Source organism: Malaclemys terrapin, chromosome 17 (genome assembly GCF_027887155.1).
Source record: "Malaclemys terrapin pileata isolate rMalTer1 chromosome 17, rMalTer1.hap1, whole genome shotgun sequence".
Classification (NCBI taxonomy): Eukaryota; Metazoa; Chordata; order Testudines; family Emydidae; genus Malaclemys; species Malaclemys terrapin.
The window spans coordinates 9,433,639-9,458,180 of NC_071521.1; the positions used below are offsets into that span (position 1 = coordinate 9,433,639).

At 45.6% G+C, this 24,542-nt stretch overlaps 1 protein-coding gene across 1 annotated transcript; it reads left to right on the top strand.

Annotated features, from left to right (window-relative positions):
• Positions 1-3,944: 3,944 nt before the first annotated feature.
• Positions 3,945-21,576, top strand: SURF4 (surfeit 4). Its single transcript, XM_054007684.1, has 6 exons — positions 3,945-4,162; positions 16,365-16,551; positions 18,146-18,222; positions 19,140-19,183; positions 19,986-20,172; positions 21,109-21,576. The coding sequence occupies exons 1-6, from the start codon at positions 4,115-4,117 to the stop codon at positions 21,373-21,375; spliced, it is 810 nt and encodes a 269-aa protein (XP_053863659.1). The 5' UTR covers positions 3,945-4,114; the 3' UTR covers positions 21,376-21,576.
• Positions 21,577-24,542: the final 2,966 nt, after the last annotated feature.

A 24,542-nucleotide genomic window follows, 5' to 3' on the forward strand; every position in this document is an offset into this window, starting at 1 on the left:
CTTGCCCCTCCACTCTCTGCCCCCTGCCTCTCACCACTGCCCCTGTGCCCCCCACATCCCCTACCCCTTCACTCTGTGCCCCCCGCCTCTGTGCCCCCCACATCCTCTGTCCCTCCACTCTCTGCCCCCCGCCTCTCACCACCCGCCCTTGTGCCCCTAGCCTCTCACCACCACTATCCCTTCACCCCCTGCCCCACCTGTGTCCCCAGCCTCTCACTACCTTTGCCCCCTGCCTCTCACCGCCCAGCCCCTCCACCCCCTCTTTGCCCCCTGCCCCTGTACTCCCCACCTCTCACTGCCCCTTCGCCCCCTGCTTCACACCCCTCCTCCCCCTTGCCCCTGCTCCCTGCCCCATCTCCCGTTCCCCTGGCATTGGTGAAGCAGCTACAATAGCATTAGCAACACACTTAAGATTTGTTTTAAATGTATAATTTTTAATTTTAAAAAATTCAAGAGGAAAAAACCGTAGCTGCCCAGTCATCACTCCAGAGCAGCCCTGCTGCAGCTAAACAGCAACCTGATGCCATGTTCATGTCAAAGCGCCAGACTAGAAGTAGGCCCCAGTCCTGCCTATATTGCTCCTCGTCACTCTTCATATCAGTAAAGTTATTCACACGCATAAGTGTTTGAAGGATCCAGCCCTTCATTCACACTTGCCTGGGGTGCTTTGTGGCTGAAGATTTCTGGAGTCATGTGCTTTGCTTTCCTCTTAATCAGGGGGGCTGAGAGCCATTGAACCAAACTGCAAACCCTGTATATAATGGAAACCAGTTCAAGCCAGGAGGTGCAGCAGCACCCCCAGCCTCTGTAGGTCCAGCACCTATGCTTTTAATGGATAGTAATATTACTCCCGCTGAATAGCTACTGGATTGCTCAGTCATACATTCCTTGGGCAGCCAAAAATTCCAGTTAATCCTCTCCATAATGTATAAATTATATAAATCTGCCTGCTTTAAGACATGCATCATGATGCAATGGATACCTTATCAATTGACCAGGCTGTTACTATGATTCCAGCTATCATTAAAAGGGTTAACAAATGCAAAATAGATCCAGGGACAAGGAAGAAGAATTTTTATGCCACTGTGGCCCTGATGCTACACAGACTTTTGCTCGTGATTCATTGTCTGCGTGCCGCGAGTAGTCCAAGTTACTTCCGTGGGACTACTCACAATATGGACAGTCAAGCGTGTGCATAAGCCTTTACAGGATCAAGACCTTGGTCCTTTTACTGGGCTCCTTCATACATTGCAACAGACTGTGATACTGCTGAAGGGAGAATTTTCATTTGAACAGAATAAGCTCTTGCAAAGAATATTAAAGGGCTATAACTTTTCAAGGAGCAGGGTGCTCTGTCTGCTTATTCGCACTGCTCTCTTCACAACAGTTTGAACTCTATTCAGGTGTGCACTTGTGCGTGCCACAGTCACTCCATAACTAAAACAGATTGTGACAATTTACTTTAGAGAACTCTTACTTATTACATGTTCAGAGCATTATACGAGTTTCTGTGCTTGTGCTTGTTTGTTGTGTGTACTCAACTCATCCTGTTTGCTCTGGAGAATTTTTTCCTCTCCAAATCTTTGTTTTGTATGTTGTATTCAATATGTGGTCTTTAAAAACAACAACAACTAACTATTAATGCACCTACAGGATAGAGGAAAATATTTTGGTAAAGGGGAAAACAGGTTTTGCAAGCCTCAAAAATATTTATAAATAACATGGGAGGGGAGAGATTGTTTAAATGATGGAAATTATCTTGAGAATGCCCTTTTAAACAACATTACCTTCAGGGTAGATGTCAAAACAATGAGATGAAAAGAATCACCTTGGGAAAGGACAAGAGCTACATGGCAATTGGAACACAGTGCCTGAAAGGTGCTGGATTTTTGCAGAAGGATGGCTTGTTACCGATGAAGCAAGCTATTGTTTGGGTCTCAAGGCTTCAAGAATCAATCTCTGTGCAACATTCTCCCATGCACAACTCAGCCTCCAACTTTCCCAATTGATATCCCAGTTGAATTTGTGGGATAGAAGAAGGCAGGTATGAGCAAAAGAGAATGTGTCCAGATCTGGTAAAAATCATGTTTGGAATGAGTCGATAGGGAAACAGTGGATGGAGGTTTCCTGTTAAATAGGAGGAAATCTGTGAAGCATGCTTGCCAGCGCTGAGATAAAGGGGCAGATGTACTGGTCACCCAGAAGGCCTAAACATCTCCATATGTGGCCCCCAGGTAACAAGAAGCAGCTTGTGTTCTGTCCTCCATACTACCAGAGCATTCACAGCGATCATCAAACCATGCAGCAACCGTTCTGTGGTGTGTAGTGGCCCTCCTGTACTGGGCCCTTCTGTGGATGCAGATTTGGCAGCTGTTCTGACCAGCTCTTGCTTCAAAGCTAATTCTGCAACAAGTCCTGCATCCCTTCCTTGGTCATTTCACTTCAGGACTCCTCTGTTTAGCTTTGCTACATTGCACCCAGAGACACTATTATAAATCTGTCTATATTTAAATACATTTTAAAATCAATGTCCTCCTCACCTTTGGGTTTCCTGGGTAAAGCTGGGCAGGGGAACAGATGTACAAGGGGTTTGGATCAGCACATGGTTGTACGTAGAAAAATACACTGAGGGAGGAGACAAGAGCGGACTGGTTTTGCTGTAGGAATGTTTTCCAGTTGCAGATTGCAGTTCCCTGGCACTGATTTAGCAGTATTGCCAACCCCAAGTGTTCAAAATTCATGAGACAGGCCTCAAAAATTCATGAGCTTGGTTTACAATGAGTTGTAAAAAGAAAAATAATAAATTTGGGCAACTTTCGCATTGCCTTGTGGTTTTTGAGCCTTTAGGGTGATCTTAAGTCACGTTTTCAAGATTTCATCTAATCATGAGGGACTAGAAACTTGTTTTTATTTGTTGGAAGTTAAAGCTATGAGTCTCACCTAATCACATGCCTCCAGAAGCTGGGGATCTAAGAAAAACACCAAATATTGTGAGGCATACAATAAAATCACAAGAGTTGGCAACACAGTGTTTCATAGTCTGCCATCCTACTTTGTAACTACCTCTATTTCAAGAAGAGATGGCTCAAAACTAAAACCTTTTCCCAAAACAAACAAAACCTCCCCTCTCACTCCATCTTGAATATTGTAATTAGACATTTTAGCACCCAGGGCAAGCAAGTATATTTGCGTCCCCTACCATTTTTGTTGCCATTTTTCCACCCTCACTGCTTTGCGCCCTGGTTGGTTGCCGCCCTGGTTATGGCCGTGCTGGGGGTTGAATAAAAGGAGGTTCATATGCCATGGTAGTGCTCAGAGACCATAGGCAGGGGTGCTGGCTGTACAAGAAGCAGTAAAGAATAGAATAGATATAAACCATAAAACAAAATGCAGACAGACTGGACAGAGGAGGATTTTGGACATTGAAAATCCCCACCAGTTTTGCAGATCCACCCCCTCAGGCTTTGCACTTTGGGTGTTTCCTGTAGGGTGACCAGACAGCAAATGTGAAAACTCGGGACAGGGGATAGGAGGTAATAGGAGCCTATATAAGAAAAAGACCCAAAAATCGGGACTGTCCCTATAAAATCGGGACATCTGGTCACCCTAGTTTCCTGGGTTCCCATAAAATGGGTCCTGGACCCAAACCGCCCCAAGCTTTGGTTTGGCAAACAAGATTTCGCAAAACTGAACCCCAAATCCACCGAAGCGTTGCCCATCTCTGATTTCAGGGCAGTGATGGGCATGAAGGATCCAGCTCCAGCCTCCTCCTCCCTTCCATGGGCTGCTGTCACAGGGCTGCTGAGGTCCCTTTAAGAGTCAGACCCAGGCTAGAGATAGGGCAAACTTGTATCTCATGTCAGTTACATGCAATCGACTCCCTCCTTCCTTCCCTTGTCGGGGATCCTCCTGCTGCTAGCGCTGTTCCTTTAAGAGTTGGCCTACGTGGCAGACGCAGGAGACAGCAGCGGCTTCAGCAGCAGTGGAGAGGCACTTCCTGTGCAGAAGCTTGCAGCAGGAGCTAGCAGCAGCAGGAGAGGAGGAGGCAGGGGTGTGAGAGCCCAGGCAGCAGGCAGACACCCAGCCTGGAGGAATCCCCCCTGCAGCTGAGACCATGGGCCAGAATGACCTAATGAGCACGGCTGAGGACTTTGCAGACCAGGTGGGTGTGTATCCCTCCCTCTTATCCCTTCCCTAGGATGGAGGCCTCCTCCACATGGAGAGGAGCATTAGGCTGTATCCCTCCCAGGGGCTGTGGGGGGTCTCCCACTGAAATAAAGGGGGAATTGGTCTGCGGTATGTACCTCTTGGGGGCTGTGGGGTCTGTCCCCACTTTCCCCAACCCAGAATACATGGGAATCGGCTAATCTTGTGTATCCCTGAATGAGCCTGCCATGGGGTCCTGCCCCTCCCAGGATAATAGGGGGGGTGGATCAGTCAGTGGTGTGTGCCTCCAACAGGCCCCCATATTGGGGGTTGGGGAAACAGTCTGTGGTTTGTGCACAGGGGACACTATGGTGTTCGTCCCTGCCCCCTGGATCAAGAAGGGGATCACTCTGTGATGTGTACCCCTGAGGAGCTCTGGGGTCTGCCTCTCTCTGATTTGAGGACTTCATTAACTCAGCCAGAGTTTATGGGCCTATTGGGTGGCTGAGGGTCTGTGGCCTGCAACATGCAGGTAGTTGGACTAGATGATCATGATGGTCCCTTCTGGCCTTACAGTCTATGAGCCTTACCCCCCCACCGCAAGAATAATGGGGGATCAGTCAGTGATGTACAGTATACCCTGGAAGGGACATGAGGCATTAGCCTCCTTTATTCTCAGGGTGTGACAGTTGGTGGTAATCCTGCTCCCCACCAACTAAAGAGGTTTTGTCATTTTTGTTATCCATGAAGGAATGGATCTTGCCCCCACCCTGGAGCCCGCATCTTGTGCCTTCTTTGAATGAAACTGTCAGATCAGTGCTATAGCCCTCCTCCCCTGGGAGCCTGGCTCCTTCCTATCTGTTAATAAGTGTAAAGAGTCCAATAAAGGGGTGAGGAAGGCCAAGCCATTCTTCCTATCTCTCTCCAAGAAGTGTCCAGGTGGCATGTAGCAACAGGGAATAGGGGATATGCGAAAACAAACGTGCAGTGAAATGATAATGGAAAATCCTAATCCCAGACTGCTCTTAGACCATGTCCAGAATCATTAAGTGGAACAGATGAAAAGGAACCATAGGTCTCTGTCTATGCTTTGGAAACAAAAGTCAACACGGATTGTTAAACATTCCTGTATAAATGGTCCTTGTAGATATTGATGCCAACCTAGACAGGCCATGTTGTGCTGTTGTGTAATGCAGATGTCTATGATAAATCAAAGCTTAGAATCTCTCATCTTGCTGTGAGTGAGCTGAATAATATGAATGAAGTATTCAGTCATTCTCTTTGTGACAGTGTCGTAAAGCAAGATCTCTGTTGGCTTGGTGACCAGTATATTTTAAAATTAGGTAGTAACATCTGGCTGCCTAGAGCTAAGATCTGAAAAATCTGACTTGATCTGGCTCTAGAATTGTAAAGCAGGATGAAGGTTGGATAATGCATATTACAGGATCTAAAACGGATATGCCACCCTTGAATCCCTGTAACTGACCAGCACTGGAAAAACCTGCCATTTGCTGTCTTTTCTAGACAGATGGTTTATTTAGGGCCTGATTCTGCTGTCTTTATGTTGATTTCAGTGGGACTCAATGTGTGTGGTAGTACTCAGCCTGAATAAGGGTGTCAGAATCAGGCCCAGTTTGTCTTGTGGGAGGACAAGATGAACAGTTGCTGTATTGTGTTCATATCCTTTGCTAAATTTTATGACTCTTGAGTCCTAGTTGGGTGGTTTTTTGTTTGTTTTTTTAAATACCTGTGTGTTTGTTCCCATGTGACTATTTCTGGGATCTTAAATATTTTGTAAGACCCCCTGACCGCCTTTTTGTCCAGCATGAAGCCCTGTCTGCCCCTTCCTGGAATAACGTTCATTGAAACAACCTTATTTCTCTTTGACCCCATTTTATTTAAAAGTGACTCTTCTTAGCTACTGCCTATTCCTGATGTTTGTGGACACTCATCCATCAGATTGCAAAACCACGCTTAGGTTTTGCAAGTAATTCATTTGCTAACTCTAGGTCCACATAATTGCCCCCGGCTTATTCTAACCACTACCTATGCTGCTAAAACACAAACCCATACGCGTGTGGGAGTGAGTTTACAAAACAATGGGTATATTTTTGCATATTGGGCATTTTGTGTGAGGGAAGTTCTTAGCTCATTTTGAAACAGAACATTTGAACTGGGATTAGATTAAAGATTTTTCGGATGGCTGGACGGGTACATCAGATTAATACCCTAGAATTTGGACGCCTCCTCATTGACAGCCTTATTCCTCCCCATTCCTTGTTACAATAGTTGTGATGAGCTAAAATGCTATTGCTTTCTCCCCATGGGAGCAGGTATAATGAGCAGTTCTATTAGGTTTGAGCTTCCCTAATAACCGTGACCTTTAGCACCCAAAGCACAGGTTTCTGCCCCTTGACCTAAAGGAGTAAGTCTGCTAACTAGCAGCAGTAATATGCTTTTAAGCCATATGTGGACCAGCCACTAGACGAGAATATGGCACACCTAAGTGTGTTACAGAGCTGGCAAGGTGTTCTGAAGGGGAGATAGATTGGAGTTGGGATTGACCTTGGCTCTGGAAATGGTCTTTCTCTTACAACCAATGTTTGCCCACTTCATGGGTGTGCAATACAAGACACTGTTTTGTTTGGCATTTTCTTAACTGTGGGCTTTAAGTTGGGTGGGCTTTGCTGGTTGGCAGGTGTGGATGGCTTAGGGGAGAATCAGCTTCCCTGATTTGATGGGATGGAGAATAATTATTTATAGTACCTAGTACAAACCGAAGATGCAGTCCAAGGCTTAATTTGTCCCCAGGCTTGCTGGGGCTGAGTAAGTCTGCTGTGAAAAGTGATACTTGTATGCTTGTTAATATCACTTTTCACAACAGACTTACTAGCCAGCAATAAATAAATTGCAATGACTTGGCTGTGTATATAGGCATATGTATTTGTTTTTCAGAAAACTATTTTAGGGAAAAAGGCACTCTGAGGCCACCAAATAATTTATCCTGAGAACCCCTGGCCTATAGTCCCCCTATCTAAATACTGACTCCTCCTGGGAGGAGGGGAGGTGTCATTATCCCCACTTCACAGATGGGGGTTGAAACACCGAGAGAAGAAGTGATTCACCCCAGGCCAGAGTGTAGAGCAGGGGTCTCAAACTCAAATGACCATGAGGACTAGTACATGGCCCGAGGGCTGCATTACTGGCACCTTCCCCCCCCCGCCGCCCTCGACCCTGCCCCTACTCCACCCCTTCCAGGAGGCCCCGCCCCTACCCTGCTTCTTCCCACCCCTTCCCTGTCCCCATTCCAACCCCTTCCCCGAAATCCCCACCCCAACTCTGCCCCCTCCCTGCCCCCAGGGGTTGCAGGAGGGGCTCAGGACAGGGAGTTGGGGTGTGGGGTGCAGAAGGGGTGAGGGGTACAGCAGGGGGTAAGGGTGTGGCAGGCGGTTGGGGTGCAAGAGGGGTGCAGGGTGTGGCAGGAGGATCAGGGCAGTGGGTTGGGGTGCAAGAGGAGGGCAGGGTGCAGCAGGGGCCCAGGGTAGTGGGTTGGGATGCAGGAGGGGTGCAGGGTACGACAGGGAGTTGGGGTGCAGGAGGAGTGCGGCATGGGGCTCCCTGCCCTGCCCCGCTCCGAGAAGAGGCTGGAACGTGGGGAAGGGGGGGTGGAAGGGCTGTGTGTTGCTGTTGCTTCAGGCAGTGCCCCCAGCAGCTCCCATTGGCCGCGATTCCCCGTTCCCGGCCAATGGGCGCTGCTGGGGGCACTGCCTGAAGCAACAGCAACACACAGCCCCTCCGCCCCCCCCTTTCCCCACGTTCCAGCCTCTTCCTGGAGCGGCGTGGGGTAGGGCAGGCAGGCAGGGAGCCTTCCCTGCCCCCGGTGCATGTCCAGCCAGAGCCGCTCTAGGCAAACACTGGGGGAGGGTGGGGGGTCTGCGAGGGGATCGCGGGCCACAGAAAATAACCCCGCGGGCCGCGTGTTTGAGACCCCTGGTGTAGAGTTTGGTGCCAGGCCTGAAATGAGATCATCGCATTCCTTGCTCCCAGTCTTGTACTTGGGCCACTGGCTCATGCTTCTCTCCATAGAGAAACAGAGCGGCTCCACATCAGGGTTGCAGGGATGGGTCCTGTATCTTTATCAGAAACAAGACTGTAAACAGCATGTTGCAGACCCAGTGTCTCTGTGCTGTTTACTTGGCAGCTCCCTTTACCACTCTGATCCTACAGTCACTAATTCGGGAATAAACAGAGGAGCCTCTTTCCTGGTGAACTTTGGAGCATTCTTATTGTTCATAGTGTCCCCTCTGGCATTCTGGAGATGAGAGCCCCAGGTGAAGCTTGGCGAAATGAGAGCTGCTTATGTAAAAAGAGCTACTGCTCGCAATGTGCCGTGGTCTTGATCAAAAAATATAATGGGAGGTGGGGAGGTCACTTAAGCACCTAGGTGAAATACAAAGCTAGGTTTGCCCAAGGTAACATGAGGAGTCTATGTATGTATGTCCCAACCGACAATCATAAGAGATCTCACCCTTGTCTCTATAAGAAGTCTATGTCAGAACCAGGAATAGAATCCAGATCTTCTGGCTCCCAGTTCTGTGCATTAGTCTTAAAACCATAGTATATCTACAGTCTCCCTAGCTGCTGCTTTCATTATTGCTTCATAAGTGCCATAAATGGGCATTGTGCTTTAGAGGTGTGTATGTATAGAGACAGTCTCTTTCTCAAGATCTTACAACTTAGACCAAAGATGACAGAAGGAGATAACAAGGGATGTGGTTGGGAAGGATGATGATTTGATCACTTAAGGAGACAAGGTGGGTGAGATAGTATCTTTTAGCTGGCCAACTTCTGTTGCTGAAAGAGACAAGCTTTCAACAATAACACTGCAAATCACTTAAGGGAGTAAAGCAGGTGAGTCAAAGATTAGAGTTGGATTACAGAGCCTCCTTGAGGAAAGAGATTTGGAGAAGGGACTTGATCCAAGGAATGCTGGATCCGTGTGTGTATTTATTCCAAAGTGAAGAAGAGTATTTAAATCTGTGTCCTCCACAGGACTTGATTTACTGCCCTCATAACCTCATTAGAGGAGAAAATGGGAACACAAAGCCCTTCTGCAGTATGTGTTAATGACTTGGCTGGGAGTGAAGAACCAGTTGTCCTCTCAGTAATGTTTAGATTTTCCAGCTTTGTCTGTGCTTGTGTGAGATGCAGTCTTCAGTATGGTCCATGCAAGGCTCACAGAATAATAGGTCATTTGAATATTCAGTGTATAGAAAACCCTAAACTGCATATGTGCCATGAGTTTAACATCATCTCCTTCCCTCACTTGAATAGTTTAGTCTAAGGTCTGGTCTATACTACCCGCCTGAATCGGCAGGTAGAAATCGACCTCTCGGGGATCGATTTATCGCGTCCCGACGGGACGTGACAATCGATCCCCGAATCGGCGCTCTAACTCCACCTGCGGAGGTGGTAGTAAGCGCCGCCGACAAAAAGCCTCAGAAGTCGATTTTGCCGCCGTCCTCACAACGGGGTAAGTCGGCTGCAATACGTCGAATTCAGCTACGCTATTCACGTAGCTGAATTTGCGTATCTTAAATCGACTCCCCGCTGTAGTGTAGATGTACCCTTAGTTGAAGTGTATTGTGTCTGGGAAGCTCAGGTAATTACATTCTGTGTACCTCTAATTCCCGTGTAGTTTCAGTTAGATAAAATACTAACTTCTATCTTAATTTGTTACTATGAACTGTTAAACAGCTGCACCCCAGAGGTGGCTGCATTGCAACAGTGGTTGAAGTGATTCTAATTCTAGCTATAGTTTGCATGGTGCTGTAGGGCGTTGAAATGAGGTATGTAAATCATGACTACTAGAGATGGGCCCAAGCTGTAACATGTGGATCAGAACTTCCACAAAGTTTGATGTCTGGATCTGGCATTCTGGTTTGGTCCTATTGATTCAGTCCCATCACTAGAAATTGCCCATTCTAGATAAATTCCACTGTACCTAGTTAAATCACAGAGAGTTCAGTACATAGGTACTCTGAATCCTAAAATCACTAACCACTTCTGATACATGTCCCGCACTATCATAATTAACTAATGGTATAATCTCCTCCTAGACCTCCTCAATTAGTCTTACCCCTTTCTGTTGTGCATTCTATTCCTGAATTTGACTCATTTTCTCTACGTTTGCTGTGAGCAGTGGCTTCAATGCTTACATGTGAGTTGCATAAACACAGCTGTATGCATGATGGATGTCAGAAGATGGTTTGCATTAAGATAAGGTTGCCTAGCATTGCTCCCGCCTTCAATCTATCTTACTTGTTTTCCGCTGATTGGATTGCAAGCACTCTTGTTTACCAGGCAACATACAATTCTCTTTCCTGTGTGTGCTGAGGGGGGAGGGAGCAATTTAAACTTTTTATCATGTTTGGTTTTCAGGGAAGGTGACAATGAGACAAGTCCATGTGACTAATTACAACAAAAGATGGTAGGTTCCAAAGCTGATGCTGGGAAGTAGAGCTGCCCCTTAGCACTTGTACTTATTTTGCAACCTTTCCACAGTCTTGTTCCTGCTGATCTTCAAGATGCAACCTCCCACTACATTCCCTCTCCTACTTCGTGTTCTCTGCAGAAGTTGCCAGGGCTGGCTTTTCTCCGCCTTTCCATTTTCCTGCTCCTGCTTTATCGAATCATTTTACCTCTGCTCTTCCCCTCAGTTTACGCCTGAATTTAAAAACTCCCTCTTGTAGAGTGTACAACTTCCTCCTTCATTGGCTTATTAACTTGATTGATTTGTGGTTTAACAGTTGAAACTTCTCTATTGATCCCTACAATTGTATCTGTTCATCTAGATACTTTCCAGGCAGCCCCCACCAAGAAAAGGAAAGATTTAGGAAGCCTTTTTTTTTTTTTTTTAAACTGCTTGTCATTGCTCCTAACTCTACTCATACAACCACACCCTGAACCACCTTAAATAATTCATCCCCTTGCCCATCACTTTCAGATATGCGTGGACACATTTTCCTGGGCCTGGTCTACACCTAAAAATTAGCTACATTGCTCAGGACTGTGAAAAATTTCACGCCCTGTGTGATTTAGTTAGGTTGACCTAGCCCCCGTTATAGATGCAGCTCGGTCGGTGGAAGGATTCTTCCATTGACCTAGCTGCCGCTTCTCGGAGAGGAGGACTAACTGCATTGGGAGAAACCCCCTTCTGTCGATGCAGGAAGAGTCTATACTAGGGTGCTATGGTGGCACAGTAATGTAGACATACCCTTAGTTAAACATCTCTAAAGCTCTTCACACAACGCACAGTCAACTTGTGGAACTCTTTGCCAGAGGATGTTGTGAAGGCCAAGACTATAACAGGGTTCAAAAAATAACTATATAAAATCATGGAGGATAGGTCCATCAATGGCTATTAGCCAGGATGGGCAGGGATGGTGTCCCTAGCCTCTGTTTGCCAGAAGCTGGGAATGGGGGATGGATCACTTGATGATTACCTGTTCTGTTCATTCCCTCTGAAGCACCTGGCATTGTCGATTGTTGGAAGACAGGATACTGGGCCAGATGGACCTTTGGTTTGACCCATTATGGCCGTTCTTATGTTCTCTCCAGCTTCTGATATAGCTGAAGAACAGGGAAAAGCTGCTGTCAAGGTGGAGAATCCTTTCTCCCTTGTAAAGGCTGAAGTGTACAGAATGCCCAGGAAGAGGCATCCCTGCTCTGACAGAGGCTAGGTCGGTAACCCAGAATCACATGCTTCCACGTGGGGGAGCTGGATTGAGGTCTTTAAGTCAGCGTGCACACCCCCTCCCTTCCTCTGAACCCTAGGAAGAGCCAGCTGACTTGGCTTTCTCTGGCAGGTTGGGTTTGCACACGCCTTGGGTGGCGAGGAAAGAGACGGCTGTTTGAGAGTCTGTTTCCGACCCCCTCCAGGAATTCACTTGGCATTGGCACAATCTGTTCAGACACTTGGGATGGAGAGTCTTGGTTTCTGTCTGGAACCTAGTTAGTCTGTTGCCTGGAGGGCTTGTCTGAACATCTCAGTGTGGTATATTCTAACAGGACTCAGAACTGGAAGCAGGACAGGTGCCATTTGCTCACTAGAAACCCAATCTTTTTAGCAAGCTGTGGCAGTATAAACCCAGAACTACTCTAGTTCTAGGCCAAGGGGGGATATGGCACTTTGAATGCAAACATTTTTCACATCCCTGAGCGACACAGTTGTGCCGATATAAGTCTGTAGTGTAGACCAGACCTCAGTTAAGGATCTCTAATCAAAACTTGAACTTTGGAAGGTGGATCACGGCCTGCCTCTCTTGTCTCATGCATTGGGCTTTCCCTTCCAAATCAGCCACCGCTTTTAGCAGGTCTCTTACACATGCTGCATCCTCTGTACGCTCTCTACCTGTTTGATGGTACAAGCCAAATGTAGATCCCATTCCTTCTCTTCTAGGAAGAACACAAGGTTGCACCCTATTTCTGACTTGCTGGTTGTGTATTCTTTTTTGCTTGGGGATTTCCAGTGCAGTGCACGGATGCTAAAACAGGTGCTTTCAACCCTCCTGATGCCCAGGTGTTGAGCTATTACGCTTTCCTGTCCAACACGGCTGATTAGGGTGTTGCTGGGCACTTTGAAAGTTTCTCGGTCATTAGATTGATGTTCGAAAGTGCTGCTTCCTCCTGATTAAAATTCATCAAATGTCTAGCATGTTGTACGAGCAACACCTCAGATTATTTCCAAGCTGAGGAGTAAGACTTGCTGTAGAAACCCTCTAGTTCTTTTCTGCAGGCGTTTTATACTTTCTATCCAGTTCTCTTGGAGCATTTAGTTCTTTTTTTCCTGTCTCTCTCACTCCTGCATTGTACAGTGGCACAGAATTGCAGCAGAATTTGCACAGAATTAATGTTCTCAGCATTTTAGTTTTTCCTGAATAACCTGTGATCTCCTGCTGTCAGACCTGCACATGGCAGCCAGAGTGTGGCCATGCGCAGGGCTGACCACGGGAGCCCCAGCTGGATGCAGAATTTTAAACTTTTTGGTGCAGAATTCCCCCAAGAGTGTCCGTTGTTTGTAATAGTTTCTGTCTGTGCTACAGAAAAGGACCCTTCTAAATCAATCTCTGTATTATCACAAGTGCCTTAGAAGCTTGATCTGTAATTCTTCTTTCCCTGTAATCTTATCCTCTTCCATGAAAGTCACATGGTTGGTTTGTTTGTTAGCAAAGTCCACATGATTGCCTAATTGTGGGAATAGGGTTTATTAACTTGCAGAGGCTGAGTCTGGGGCAACAGAACAGACATGTGGGCTCGGGCCCATTTTAAAAAATGGGAACAAAATTACAGCAGTTATAATTTAAAAAAATATAAACAATACATGTACCGGCAGAGGATAATATCTAAAGTATGCCAAATTTTAGGCTTGAACTTTTGGATGAAAGGTATAATAACTTTGTTATGTACAATAACGATCAGTTTAAGAAGGTTTGTTTGTTTTACTTTCTCCACTTGGGGTATGTGTAGGAGTTCCTTAGGTAACTCAAATACAGTTTGAAGCTCTCTTGATCTGCTATTTTGGACCATGCAAATGAGCTCTTTTTCTTTATTTTGTTTTTAACTTCACATTGGTTAATTTTAGGTCACATCGCCCTTGTATTAATGCATATTCAATTGTTCTGTTTGTATCTCACTAAATGACAAAGATCATAAGAAAAGTATCTGTCCAGATTCGCTCATCTAGCTGTTTGAAAAAATTGTATATTCAAAAATCTCAAAGTATAACATTCAATCTGTACTTGGTTGAGGTTTGTGTTCAAAGTATGTTTAACTGACTTGAATCTTGACCCTTTAGACTCTAGATGCAGGTGACGCAGGACTAGTGTAGTTTGCTCGTCTGATATTAACTATTTGGGATGTCTGTTGTGTTAACATTTCTGCTCTGTTTTTATTCATGCTGACCTTGAATTAGGCAGCAAGAAAGGTTTCTAATTTGCACAGAACTTGAAACATCCTTTATTAATTGGTTAATTATGGTGGTGGGAATAAGCTTTTAGAAGTGCCTTTAATCTCCTGCCACCCTGAAGCCAAACAACATTGTGAGAACTGCAAAATTATACTAACTAAAAACAGAAAGTGAAACTGATTAGTCTAGTTTCATTGTCCAAACTAAGTACTGTAAAATGCAAGCAGTGAACGTCATAAACAATGAGAACCTAACTTAATTTTTTTGTCAACATATATTTTTACCGGTTAGTTTGCTGACTCGATTAGCTAAATTCTCTACTAGTATAAACTGGTGCACCTCCACTGAAGTTAACTGAGTTGCACCAACAGAACATGGTCAGTGCTGGGTGTGACTTTTTAATTTTTTTTTTTTTTTTTTAATTCGGGTTCCCTAATGGTGCAAGAAACACTGGTGCAAGGGGACCAACACAAGACATACACAATGAAAACAGTGTATATTTCCTTTTTGTGACATTCCTGATACCTTTTTGAAGAACACCTCTATACAGGTGGGTTGGTTGTTTTGGTATTGTGGGATGTCTTTCCCCCCCCTCCCCTCTTCCCCCCCAGTGAACATAGTTTAGATTCTAACACTGAGTAAAATTACTTGAATCAAATAGTCCCATAAATCATTTTTAATAATACTGTGTGTGGGTTGGGGGGGTTATAACACATAGTCCCCCCTACTGCTAAACCAGGAGTCTCTGCAAAACCTGGCATTTTTTACATCAGGAGTCAGGCATGTGCATGCATCTGGTTGTGACACTGCTCAGCGCTAACTGCCCATAAAATCTGGAGATAGGCACCTTCTGCTTCTCTTCTGCTGTTTAAGTTAGAATTGACCATCTCTATCTCACATACAACACCTGACAGATATCACTTGAATTACTTGGCTGTTCTGCACCTAAATATGTTTCTTAAATAAACAGTCACCTCACTTTCAGCCAATAGGCATTTTCCATTACTAAACATCTCCTGGTACTATTACATTGCCTATAAACATCACCACTTTCTATACAAGTGGAACGTGCTATTTGCAGGTTTCTAGGGCTGTTTGTTAGGAAATAACTTTTATTAACACCTTTCTGTACCAAAGGGATGGTGGGGTCAGTGGAGGAATAACACCAGACGCTTTTTAATATTAACCTGGGATCAATGCAATGGTTCTAAATATTCAGTAATGGAGTGCAAGAATCCAACACCCATGTGGATGCCAGCTTGCTCAAGGGGTACATCTAATCATGGCAACTGCCTGCACAAACAGAGCTGCTGATTAGTCATGTGTTCTAGGTGTCTGCACATGGCTCCCTTTGCACACCAGAATTGTGGCCCTTTGGGCTGAGATTTGTGTCAGAGCATTAAATCTCCAACCAGTTATTAATCCCCATCAGGATATGCCTTGGTGCTCTATTACAGTTACTTAAATACTAATGAAGACTTAAACGATACACCAGCTGAGAACTGGAGAGTGAAGAGGCAATTCGATTTTTTTTTAAATATGCAAATATCTTGCACATGTATAATTTGTACAAGAAGCTAGACTCCCTGGGGTGTATGTTTTGGTTCTACTCAGCAGTAGTTGCTCCTATGTAATCTATAATTCTCACAATGGCAGAGTGACCTAAGGGTAAATTTTCAGTATTCTCTTCACATGATTAGACACAACTTTCCTTCCCAAGAAGAGAAGCGGTACGCTCAGTTCCTCGTGCCTCTTGGTGATATTATTTTTTTTAAATACTAGGTTGTATTGAACAGTAGCTATATATAACTGCCTAATTCATCTTCCTGAGTAGTGTTTTTTTTTTTTTTTAATGTGGGATGTGATTCTTAATGGGACTAGGGCCTGAACTCTGTCTCTGTATGTGTTTATCCTTGAAATCAACTAATATCCTGGTCAGTTTTTCATCTACAGTCAAACCCTTTTACTATTGTATAGGAGTGTCTTAGGCCTGATGGCACAATGTGTTGATACTTGCGGAGGAAGAAGTCAATGGAAATTTTGCCAGTGAGAACAGGGGAAATGTAAATGCATAGGTGTTTTAAACCAGAGTTTGGCTTTATCTAATTCCCCAGCACATCTGCGTTCAGCAGGATCTTGTGGTGGAGGTGGGTGTGTGCGCATGCACATGCCGATGCTATGCCTGCAGTCTGCAGAGGGGCATGGCTCTTGGTTTCCTTGGACATTACTCCTGCATTGTCTGCCCATGTAGTTCCTGAGAGTGACGAAGCAGTACCTTCCCCACGTGGCTCGTCTGTGCCTGATCAGCACCTTCCTGGAGGATGGGATCCGCATGTGGTTCCAGTGGAGCGAACAGAGGGATTACATTGATGCCACGTGGAACTGTGGCTATTTCCTGGCCTCCATCTTTGTGTTCCTAAATCTCTCTGGACAGCTGAGTAAGTGGCTCTTAATCGTCTATTAGGGCAGATGCCAAATCACGCTAGTGTTTCTGGCTCATGGGAAGCCTAGTTTATTTATTTATTCTTTACCCATCAAGCGCTTTATATTTTGATGATGCTTCATAGGTTGAATAAAGACTTTTCATTGACCTCCCCACATGTTTTGCTCCTTGACTTTGAGTCCACATGGTACCTCTTGGTCAATGAAAACTCTGAGGAGTCCCTTAGTTGATAGTATTATTAGCTATTTAATTCTGTATGTGTACCCAGATCTTAATAGGTGCATTCTGTAAGTAAAATACTTCCTGTTGTTTGTTTTTTAAAGAGGAGGAATTGCTCCAATATATCAAGATGATTACAGTGCCATGGGTTTCTTGCCTCAGCCCAATATTGGCTCTTACGGAGGTTAATGTCAACTGGAAAAATATTTTGTCTTGTTTTATGCAGGAAGCATTTCAATCCTGTCCTCTTCACAAAAGCAATGGCACTATGTTAGTTCATGAGGACTAGGAAGTGAAACAGACTAGACACTTTAAGTCTAGCTCCTATGTCCATGCTGAGTGAACAGTATCATTGGTGGAAAAGGAACTAAATTCTCCCTGTTTATATTGCGTGTCCCCCTTTTTAAAATCGTCTCGCGCACACACACTCCAATTGCCTAGTCGTTCAAAGTCCTGTGTCCAGGTTTTGCTTTTGTATTTTGTCCAGGCAAAAATTTAATGTTGCTAAATCTTTTCCCCTGGAGATAGCTTGCTTAATAGACTTCTTTTAGTCAACAGTTCTCAGTGCGGAAATCCGCCTGCAGGGAAATGTGATCAGTTTTCTTTTGAATGCAAGATTTAAAGGAAAGCTTCGGTTTGTTTAATATTCTGTATTCTCGAAAGAACTATGGTATCATTCTCCCACCGCCACTTCACGAAAGGCAACATCCAAACCATACTTGGCTATTTTTTTGTTTAACTTCTTGTGACATTAAGCGTACGTCTACACTGCAGTACAGCCCAGGTCAATTGACTTGGGTTCAGGCTGCAGGGCTAAAAATAGCAGTGTAGACATTCAGGCTTGGGCTGGAGCCCAGGGTCTGAGACCCACCCAGCCACCTTGCAGGGTTTGAAAGGGTGGGCACCAGCCTGAGCCCAAATAGCCACACTGCAATTTTATAACCCTGCAGTCTGAGCTCCACGAGCTGGAGTTAGCTGACCTGGGCCATGCTGCGGCCGTGCTGCAGGTCTTTTATTGCAGAGTAGATGTATCCTTGCATGGCCGCTACCAACTAGTACGATGTGCCAGGGACTAAATCAAGCATATGTTTGATCCTTTGCTCCATCACCTGGTGGAATAATGAAGAGATTGTCTTATGGCTCCTGAAGAACATGTCGGCTATAGAGAAGCTCTTTGGAGAATGCAGATTTTAAAGCTGACTTTCCCCCCCGAAGCAACAGTGTTCTGACACCGATGTCTCCTAGCAGAGGCTCTCTGTGTCTTGGCTACATGAAATCCTTAACCTTCTGAAATTCAAAACACAACCAGAGCCAGCTGTTTCCTGTGTGCGCTGGAGATGTGGTAACGCTGTTTAATTTCCCTTCCTCAGGCGGCTGTATCCTGGTGCTGAGTAGGAACTTTGTGCAGTATGCCTGCTTCGGCTTGTTCGGAATTATAGCATTACAGGTAGGAAGCCTCAAGTCTTCCAAAGGACCGTCCCTATCTTTCCGGCCCTCCCCACCAACCCCAATGGGGCTGATCGGGCTAAGCTAAAAGCAGCAGGAAGGACTGCCCCTGCGCATTGAGCCCACGGCCCTCCTTCAGTTGGCCAGGATCTCTTGTGGCAACGTGGTTACAGCTGTTCTTCCTCTGCCATGCACAGCGGCGAGGTATTCTCCTTGGATGCTGATAGGATCAGCTGGCTGTAAGTGCTTGGGAAAACAAGTATCAAACCAATCCTGTCCCATATAGTAGGAGGAGGACCTCTTTGCAACTCACATGAGCTTCAGCAGCCTACTGCATAAGAGACCTATAACTGCTTTGGTATTGACCCCCCCCCTCCCCCCCCAGTACTTGCTACAAGAATATCCCAGCGTGGAAGGATCCCCATTTTATGTTTTTAAAAACAAGGAAAAAAAATTTTGGCCAGGAAGGGTTTTTGTTAACACTTTGTCTAAAGCGAGTTATAACTTCTGGGTTCTATTCCCAAATTTGCCACTGACTAGTTGTGTGATCTTGGGCATTTAATTTAACCTTCCTGCCTTTCTGTTTTTCCGCATCTGTATAATGGGATGAATACTTGACTGCCACAGGGGATTGCTGAGGGTTAATTAACTATCTGCAAAAAGTCACAGATCTGCCCTGCTATAAAAAGCACCCAGGCTAATGAGTGATCCTGACCATCTGCATCGAAAATGGATTCTAATAAAAGCTTCTTATTGTCATCATGCCAAACTACTTGCTAAACTAAGTAACTTTTTAAGATGTTATTGATTCTTACGTCCTGCATTTAATCACTGACTTCGAACACTTTAAAAGCTCTCCCTTCTCAAAAAGCTGGAAATAGCTTAAATATTTCCGTATTTCTTTTTTTCCCCTCCCAGACCATTGCTTACAGCATTCTGTGGGATCTGAAGTTCTTGATGAGGTAGGTCCTAGTTTATTTTATCTCTATACTGTCCTCACAAATTTGCTTCTGTGAATGTCACCCAGGGATGGGAATGAAGAGATCTTTATAAAGGTCACATTTTAAGGCCATGTCTACACGACAAACATTGATCAACGCAAATTGCGTCGGCCCAAAGCTGCTGCAATCAATGTATCGCCTGTGCAGATGCATAGTTGGCTCCTTGCGTCAACACTGCACATACTGGCCAGGAGTGCTTGTGTTGCTGTGCAGTGCACCATGGGTAGATAGCCCAGCGTGCAACGTGCCACCATCCAGTGCACTGTCTTTTGGGGAAGTTTTTGGCAATGCATGATGGGGCAGAAATGAGTCGTGCAGGGGTGATTGGGAGCAAGGAATCAACTTCCTAGAGTGCAACCGGCTCCATCCCATAATGTCCTCTCTGTCCCATGTTATTTGCACCTTTTTAAAAAAAATCCCACAAATGTATGCAGTCTTCCTTGCTGTCTGCCATCCTTGATAGAAGCTTGGAGCCTGCACAGCTCTGCACTATGGTCGTAAGTGTTGTTGCAAGCACTGGATGCATGATCCTCTTGTATCTGCAGAGTCATAAGAACTACTGAATCAGTGGGGAACATGATGATTTCTTGGAGGGCAGAGTGCGGTGGGACATAGTGAGAACCAATTCAAGGTTGTTGGTGGCATTCTCACTCATTCAGGTAGAATGATCTTCGTGACACATCCAAGACGCTCTATGGTGTGGCTTTTATTTTTCTTGCACTGACCTGTAGATGTTTCTTCTCCATCTCTTCTCTCTCCCCAGGAACCTTGCCCTTGGGGGAGGCTTGCTGCTGCTTTTGGCTGAGTCACGGTCGGAGGGGAAAAGCATGTTTGCCGGTGTCCCCACCATGCGGGAAAGCTCCCCCAAACAGTACATGCAGCTGGGTGGACGTGTGCTACTGGTCCTCATGTTCATGACACTGCTACATTTTGATGTTAGCTTCTTTTCTGTAAGTATCTGGCACAGAACTGGGAGTCACGGCATTGGGCTTTACTGCTCTGCTACAGCCTGGGTGGGGTCCCAATCCAGCAATTATTCTCATGCGAGTCCTCATCGATTTCACTGGGTCTCCTTATATAAGACTGCCGGATTTGGGCCCTGTCAACTAGAGATACTGTGTTCTGACCTCCTGGACATGTTATGAGTTAAAGGTAACAGGAAAAGGCCCTTTAGTTACTGAAGAAACTGAGATGTCAAATAATCTAGTGATGACCTGCATCACAGCCAGGATGGGCAGGGGTGGTGTCCCTACCCTCTGTTTGCCAGAAGCTGGGAATGGATCACTTGATGGTTACCTGTTGTGTTCATTCCCTCTGGGGCACCCGACACTGGCCACTGTCGGAAGACAGGTCACTGGGCTAGATGGACCCTTGGTCTGACCCAGTATGGCCGTTCTTATATTCTTACAGCAGCCTGTTGCATTGCCTTTACTGAACAACGCTGCAGCGATTACACCTCCCACATGCATATTTCTCTAAGGCCACGTCTACACTTACGGCAGCATGCACAGTACAGGCACTACATGTGTAGCTACACACCACAGTGAAAGGCTCTGGCGGTGGGGAAAGACTCCTACAGCTCCCCACTGCCAGATGCTTTCACTGTGGTGAGGAAAGGCTCTGGCAGGGGGAGGCAGCAGGATAGGACACTGCTAAAATTAGCAGTGCAGACGTGGGTGACCTGGCTTGGGTGTGCAGAGGGCTATGCAGGGTCTATATCCTGGGGTGTGTAGGATACTCTACCCACCCTAAGCCATGGCTTTCTGTCTATACTGTTATTTATACCTGTGCTAGCTGGGTAGGCAGTGTCTGTGCTCTCTATGCTACCATAACAGAGCTGTGTAGAACCCTGACTCTACTCTTTCCTCTCCCCTCTGCTACTGCAGATTCTCCAGAACATCGTGGGCACAGCCCTGATTATCTTAGTGGCGATTGGCTTTAAGACCAAGCTGGCTGCCTTGACTCTGGTCATCTGGCTGTTTGCCATCAACATCTACTTTAACGCCTTCTGGACCATCCCAGCCTACAAGCCCATGCATGACTTCCTCAAGTACGACTTCTTCCAGACCATGTCTGTCATTGGAGGGCTTCTCCTGGTGGTGGCGCTGGGTCCTGGTGGCGTCTCCATGGACGAGAAGAAAAAAGAGTGGTAACGGGAGCAGTGTAGCTTCTCGGGACACAACAGCTTAGGTCCAGGACTGATTCTCTATGGAGTCAACAAAAACTGCCGCCATTTTACGTATACCTGCCCCTCCCGTACCTTCCCCTGTTAAAGGCACAGATGTCTTGAGAATTTAATTTACAGTGGCACCAGTAATCTGATAATAGATGATAAATCCTACTTCTTCGAGGAACATTGCCTAGGTTTATTTTTTTGTCTTGTTTTTAACTTCCTAGAATTGGAACTAATCCAAGGAATCCACATTTCATTGAGTACTTCAGTAATGGCCTTTAAATTTAAAGTACTGTGAGCAGATACAGAGCAGTATCATTCAGTGTGCTGTTAGAGTTAAAAAGGAAACAGAAAAAATAACCAAACAAGTGAATTCCCCACTCCCCGCAGAGAACTAAAAATCCTCTGTGTATATAAAACCCAGCTGCTGGTTAGAGCATTGTTTGTACAATTGGAGAGTTACGCTAAGCGAAGACATTGGTTTTAAAAAATTACAGTATTATGTACCCAGGTCTGAGCAAGGGGAAGATCCTTTCCACACCCAAAGAGACCGAGGGGGGGAGGAGAAAGAATGTCAGAAGCAGCTGCATCCTTCTCTAGATGAGAAAAAAGAGGGTTTTATTTTCTGTGGATTGTCTCATTTCTGTTCCTGAGCGGAACCGGGGGTGGGGGGTGGTATATTGCTAGAAAGATTTCCGTACAATGTTGGGGGTGGGTTAGTGGGAAGGGTCTCAAGACAGACTTCATTTTAAAATGTACTGTACCAAAAACCAACCCTCCTTTTCAGCATTTTCCATCCACCAACAAAGGGGAGCAAGCCAGACAGTGATTCCCAGAGACAGCTCCTTTCAGCAACCAACCAGTATTTATCTAAATGTGGATCCAGGTTCTTTCAATTTGAGCAGTAACTGGTGGAACCAATATTTGTGGAGCTGTGAAAGACCCTGTTCCTGGTACTGAACGGCAGAAACTCAAATGCTGAGCATTTCATAATGCATGCAGGGTTCACATCATCTCACCAGTGGGTTCAGAGCAGTGTCTAATCTTCCAGCCTAGAGCGCCCTTTGCTTTCTTGATCCATTTCTGCCAGTCTCTCTTGTAGATGCAAAAATTCCTTCCCCCCCCCCCCCCCCCCCCCCCCCCCCCCCCCCCCAAGCAACAGCAGGTACAGAACTCTCAAGGGAAAGCACCTGCTCTGGCATCCCTACTCTATCCCTGGGGTAGAGAATGCTTTCCTGGACAGGCGCCATTGTTCCTGTATTAGACAGCATGCAAAAATCAGCTGTGTGATGCCTTACTGCCCTGATTCTCAGTCCTGTGTTTCAAATGGCATCTGCCTCATTTTTGACAGTCGTAGCTAAGACTTCTAGGGAGTGGAATATACTTGGCAGTGTCTTAACAGCTGGGGGAGGTAACTTATGCATTCTAACCCTCTGCTGAGCGTTTCACTGGGTTGAAGGGAAACAGGTCCTGACTTTGCCCCATCAGTGTAACCTCGTCTTTCACCTCACATCCATCCCTGCCGGGAAGGGGCATTTCACCCTCTGCTAGTGGACTAAATTGATGTTTTGTTTTGTGTTTTTGTTGGTCTTACTGACTTGGATTCTGTGACACACTCGCCTTGTGACCTTAACTAGCAGCTCGGCAGGCCAACGGCCCTGGTTTCCTGCATCAGTGGCTCCTTTCAGCTGCTTACATCTCCACTTCGAAGAGCAGCCCAGCTCAGCATCTCCAGCGGCCAGCCAGTTCCTGGGCTTTCTTCCCCAAGGAATGCTGCTAAGCCCACTGACCTGGACAGCGCAATGTAACAGTCTTGCCTTTACCTTGGAAAACAGGATTCTCAGCAGCTGGTGATAAATAGAAATGCCTCCACGAATGTTCAGCCATTTACATCAATGGAAGGGAGAATGGCCTCTGCAGTGACAGAGAGCACTAGGACTGGAGAGATTTCTTAAATTCATTTAATAGTTACCCTGTGGCTTTTTTTTTTTTTCCCCAGAGCAGGTTTTGTAGTCCCCCCACCCCCCAACTGCTCTTGTAGTGCCTGTGTCTTCATTGTGCAGGAAACTAAACTTTCAGCTTCCTCCTGACGTTCAATACATAAAGGATATGACTGACTTTCACACTGCAGTTGCTACGGGCAACTGTTTAGAATACACGCATGCCCCTTACCCACAGCAATATTCTCTTCCAAACATTCTAGCTCCTGTGGACAATTCAACTGTTTCTACCTATTAAGTTATAAATGTCTTGTAACTACCCCTTAATTAGCTTCCTTATGACTGATCCCCTCATTCTGCCCAGCTAAGGAGCTTGATCACTTTGGAAGAAGAATTGTTCAATATTTCAGAAACTAACTGATCCGTGAAATTCCTCTTTCCTGGAGAGGCTGCCTGCAGCCCCATAGGAAGTTCAGGCATCACAAAATCGCTGTTCCCCTTTAGGAAAGGTAAATGTCACTAGCCTTTGGAGCAGGGATCTTGCAAGTACAGTACACCATCAGCATTAAGGAGAGGGCTTTTTTTAAATACACTGCTCTCTTCCCGCCAGCATGCTACTTTTTAGCCAATGTGTCCTTTGCAAGAGGGCTAGCCGCGTCTCACGTGCACTGTTGTACTGCATATCTTCCAGAACTGATGCAGTGACGTCTCTAACGGTTGGAATGCTCTCTTGAAGGCAGGATGTAATCTACCAATTGGCTTTGCAAAGTGTTCTGAATTCACTTTTTTTTTTTTTTGCTTTATGTGGAAAGAGAAATAAGTATAAATTCTCATTTTATGCTGTATTTTATATCTTAGTTGTGTTTGAAAATGTCTTGATTTTTGGAAACCATCAAAATAAAACTATGGCATCTTTGTTGTATCCAGCTTGAGTGCACAGTTGGTGACCCTTTGGGGATGGTGTTCCCTGGCTAAAGCTTGGTATTAATATCCTCTGTGTAGTAGATTCCTGCGTGGCAGGAAATGGAATAAAAATGCCAACCCTTTCAGCAAAAAATAAAGTGCCACAGAATAACTTTATATTAGTATAAGGCACCCAATCATTGGTAGCTCAGTCAGAACTAGGCCATGCCCCAAGAATCGACCCTAATGCCCACAACCCATTTGTGCTCCAGCTCACTAAAGCCCCCCATCAGCAACAGATGGT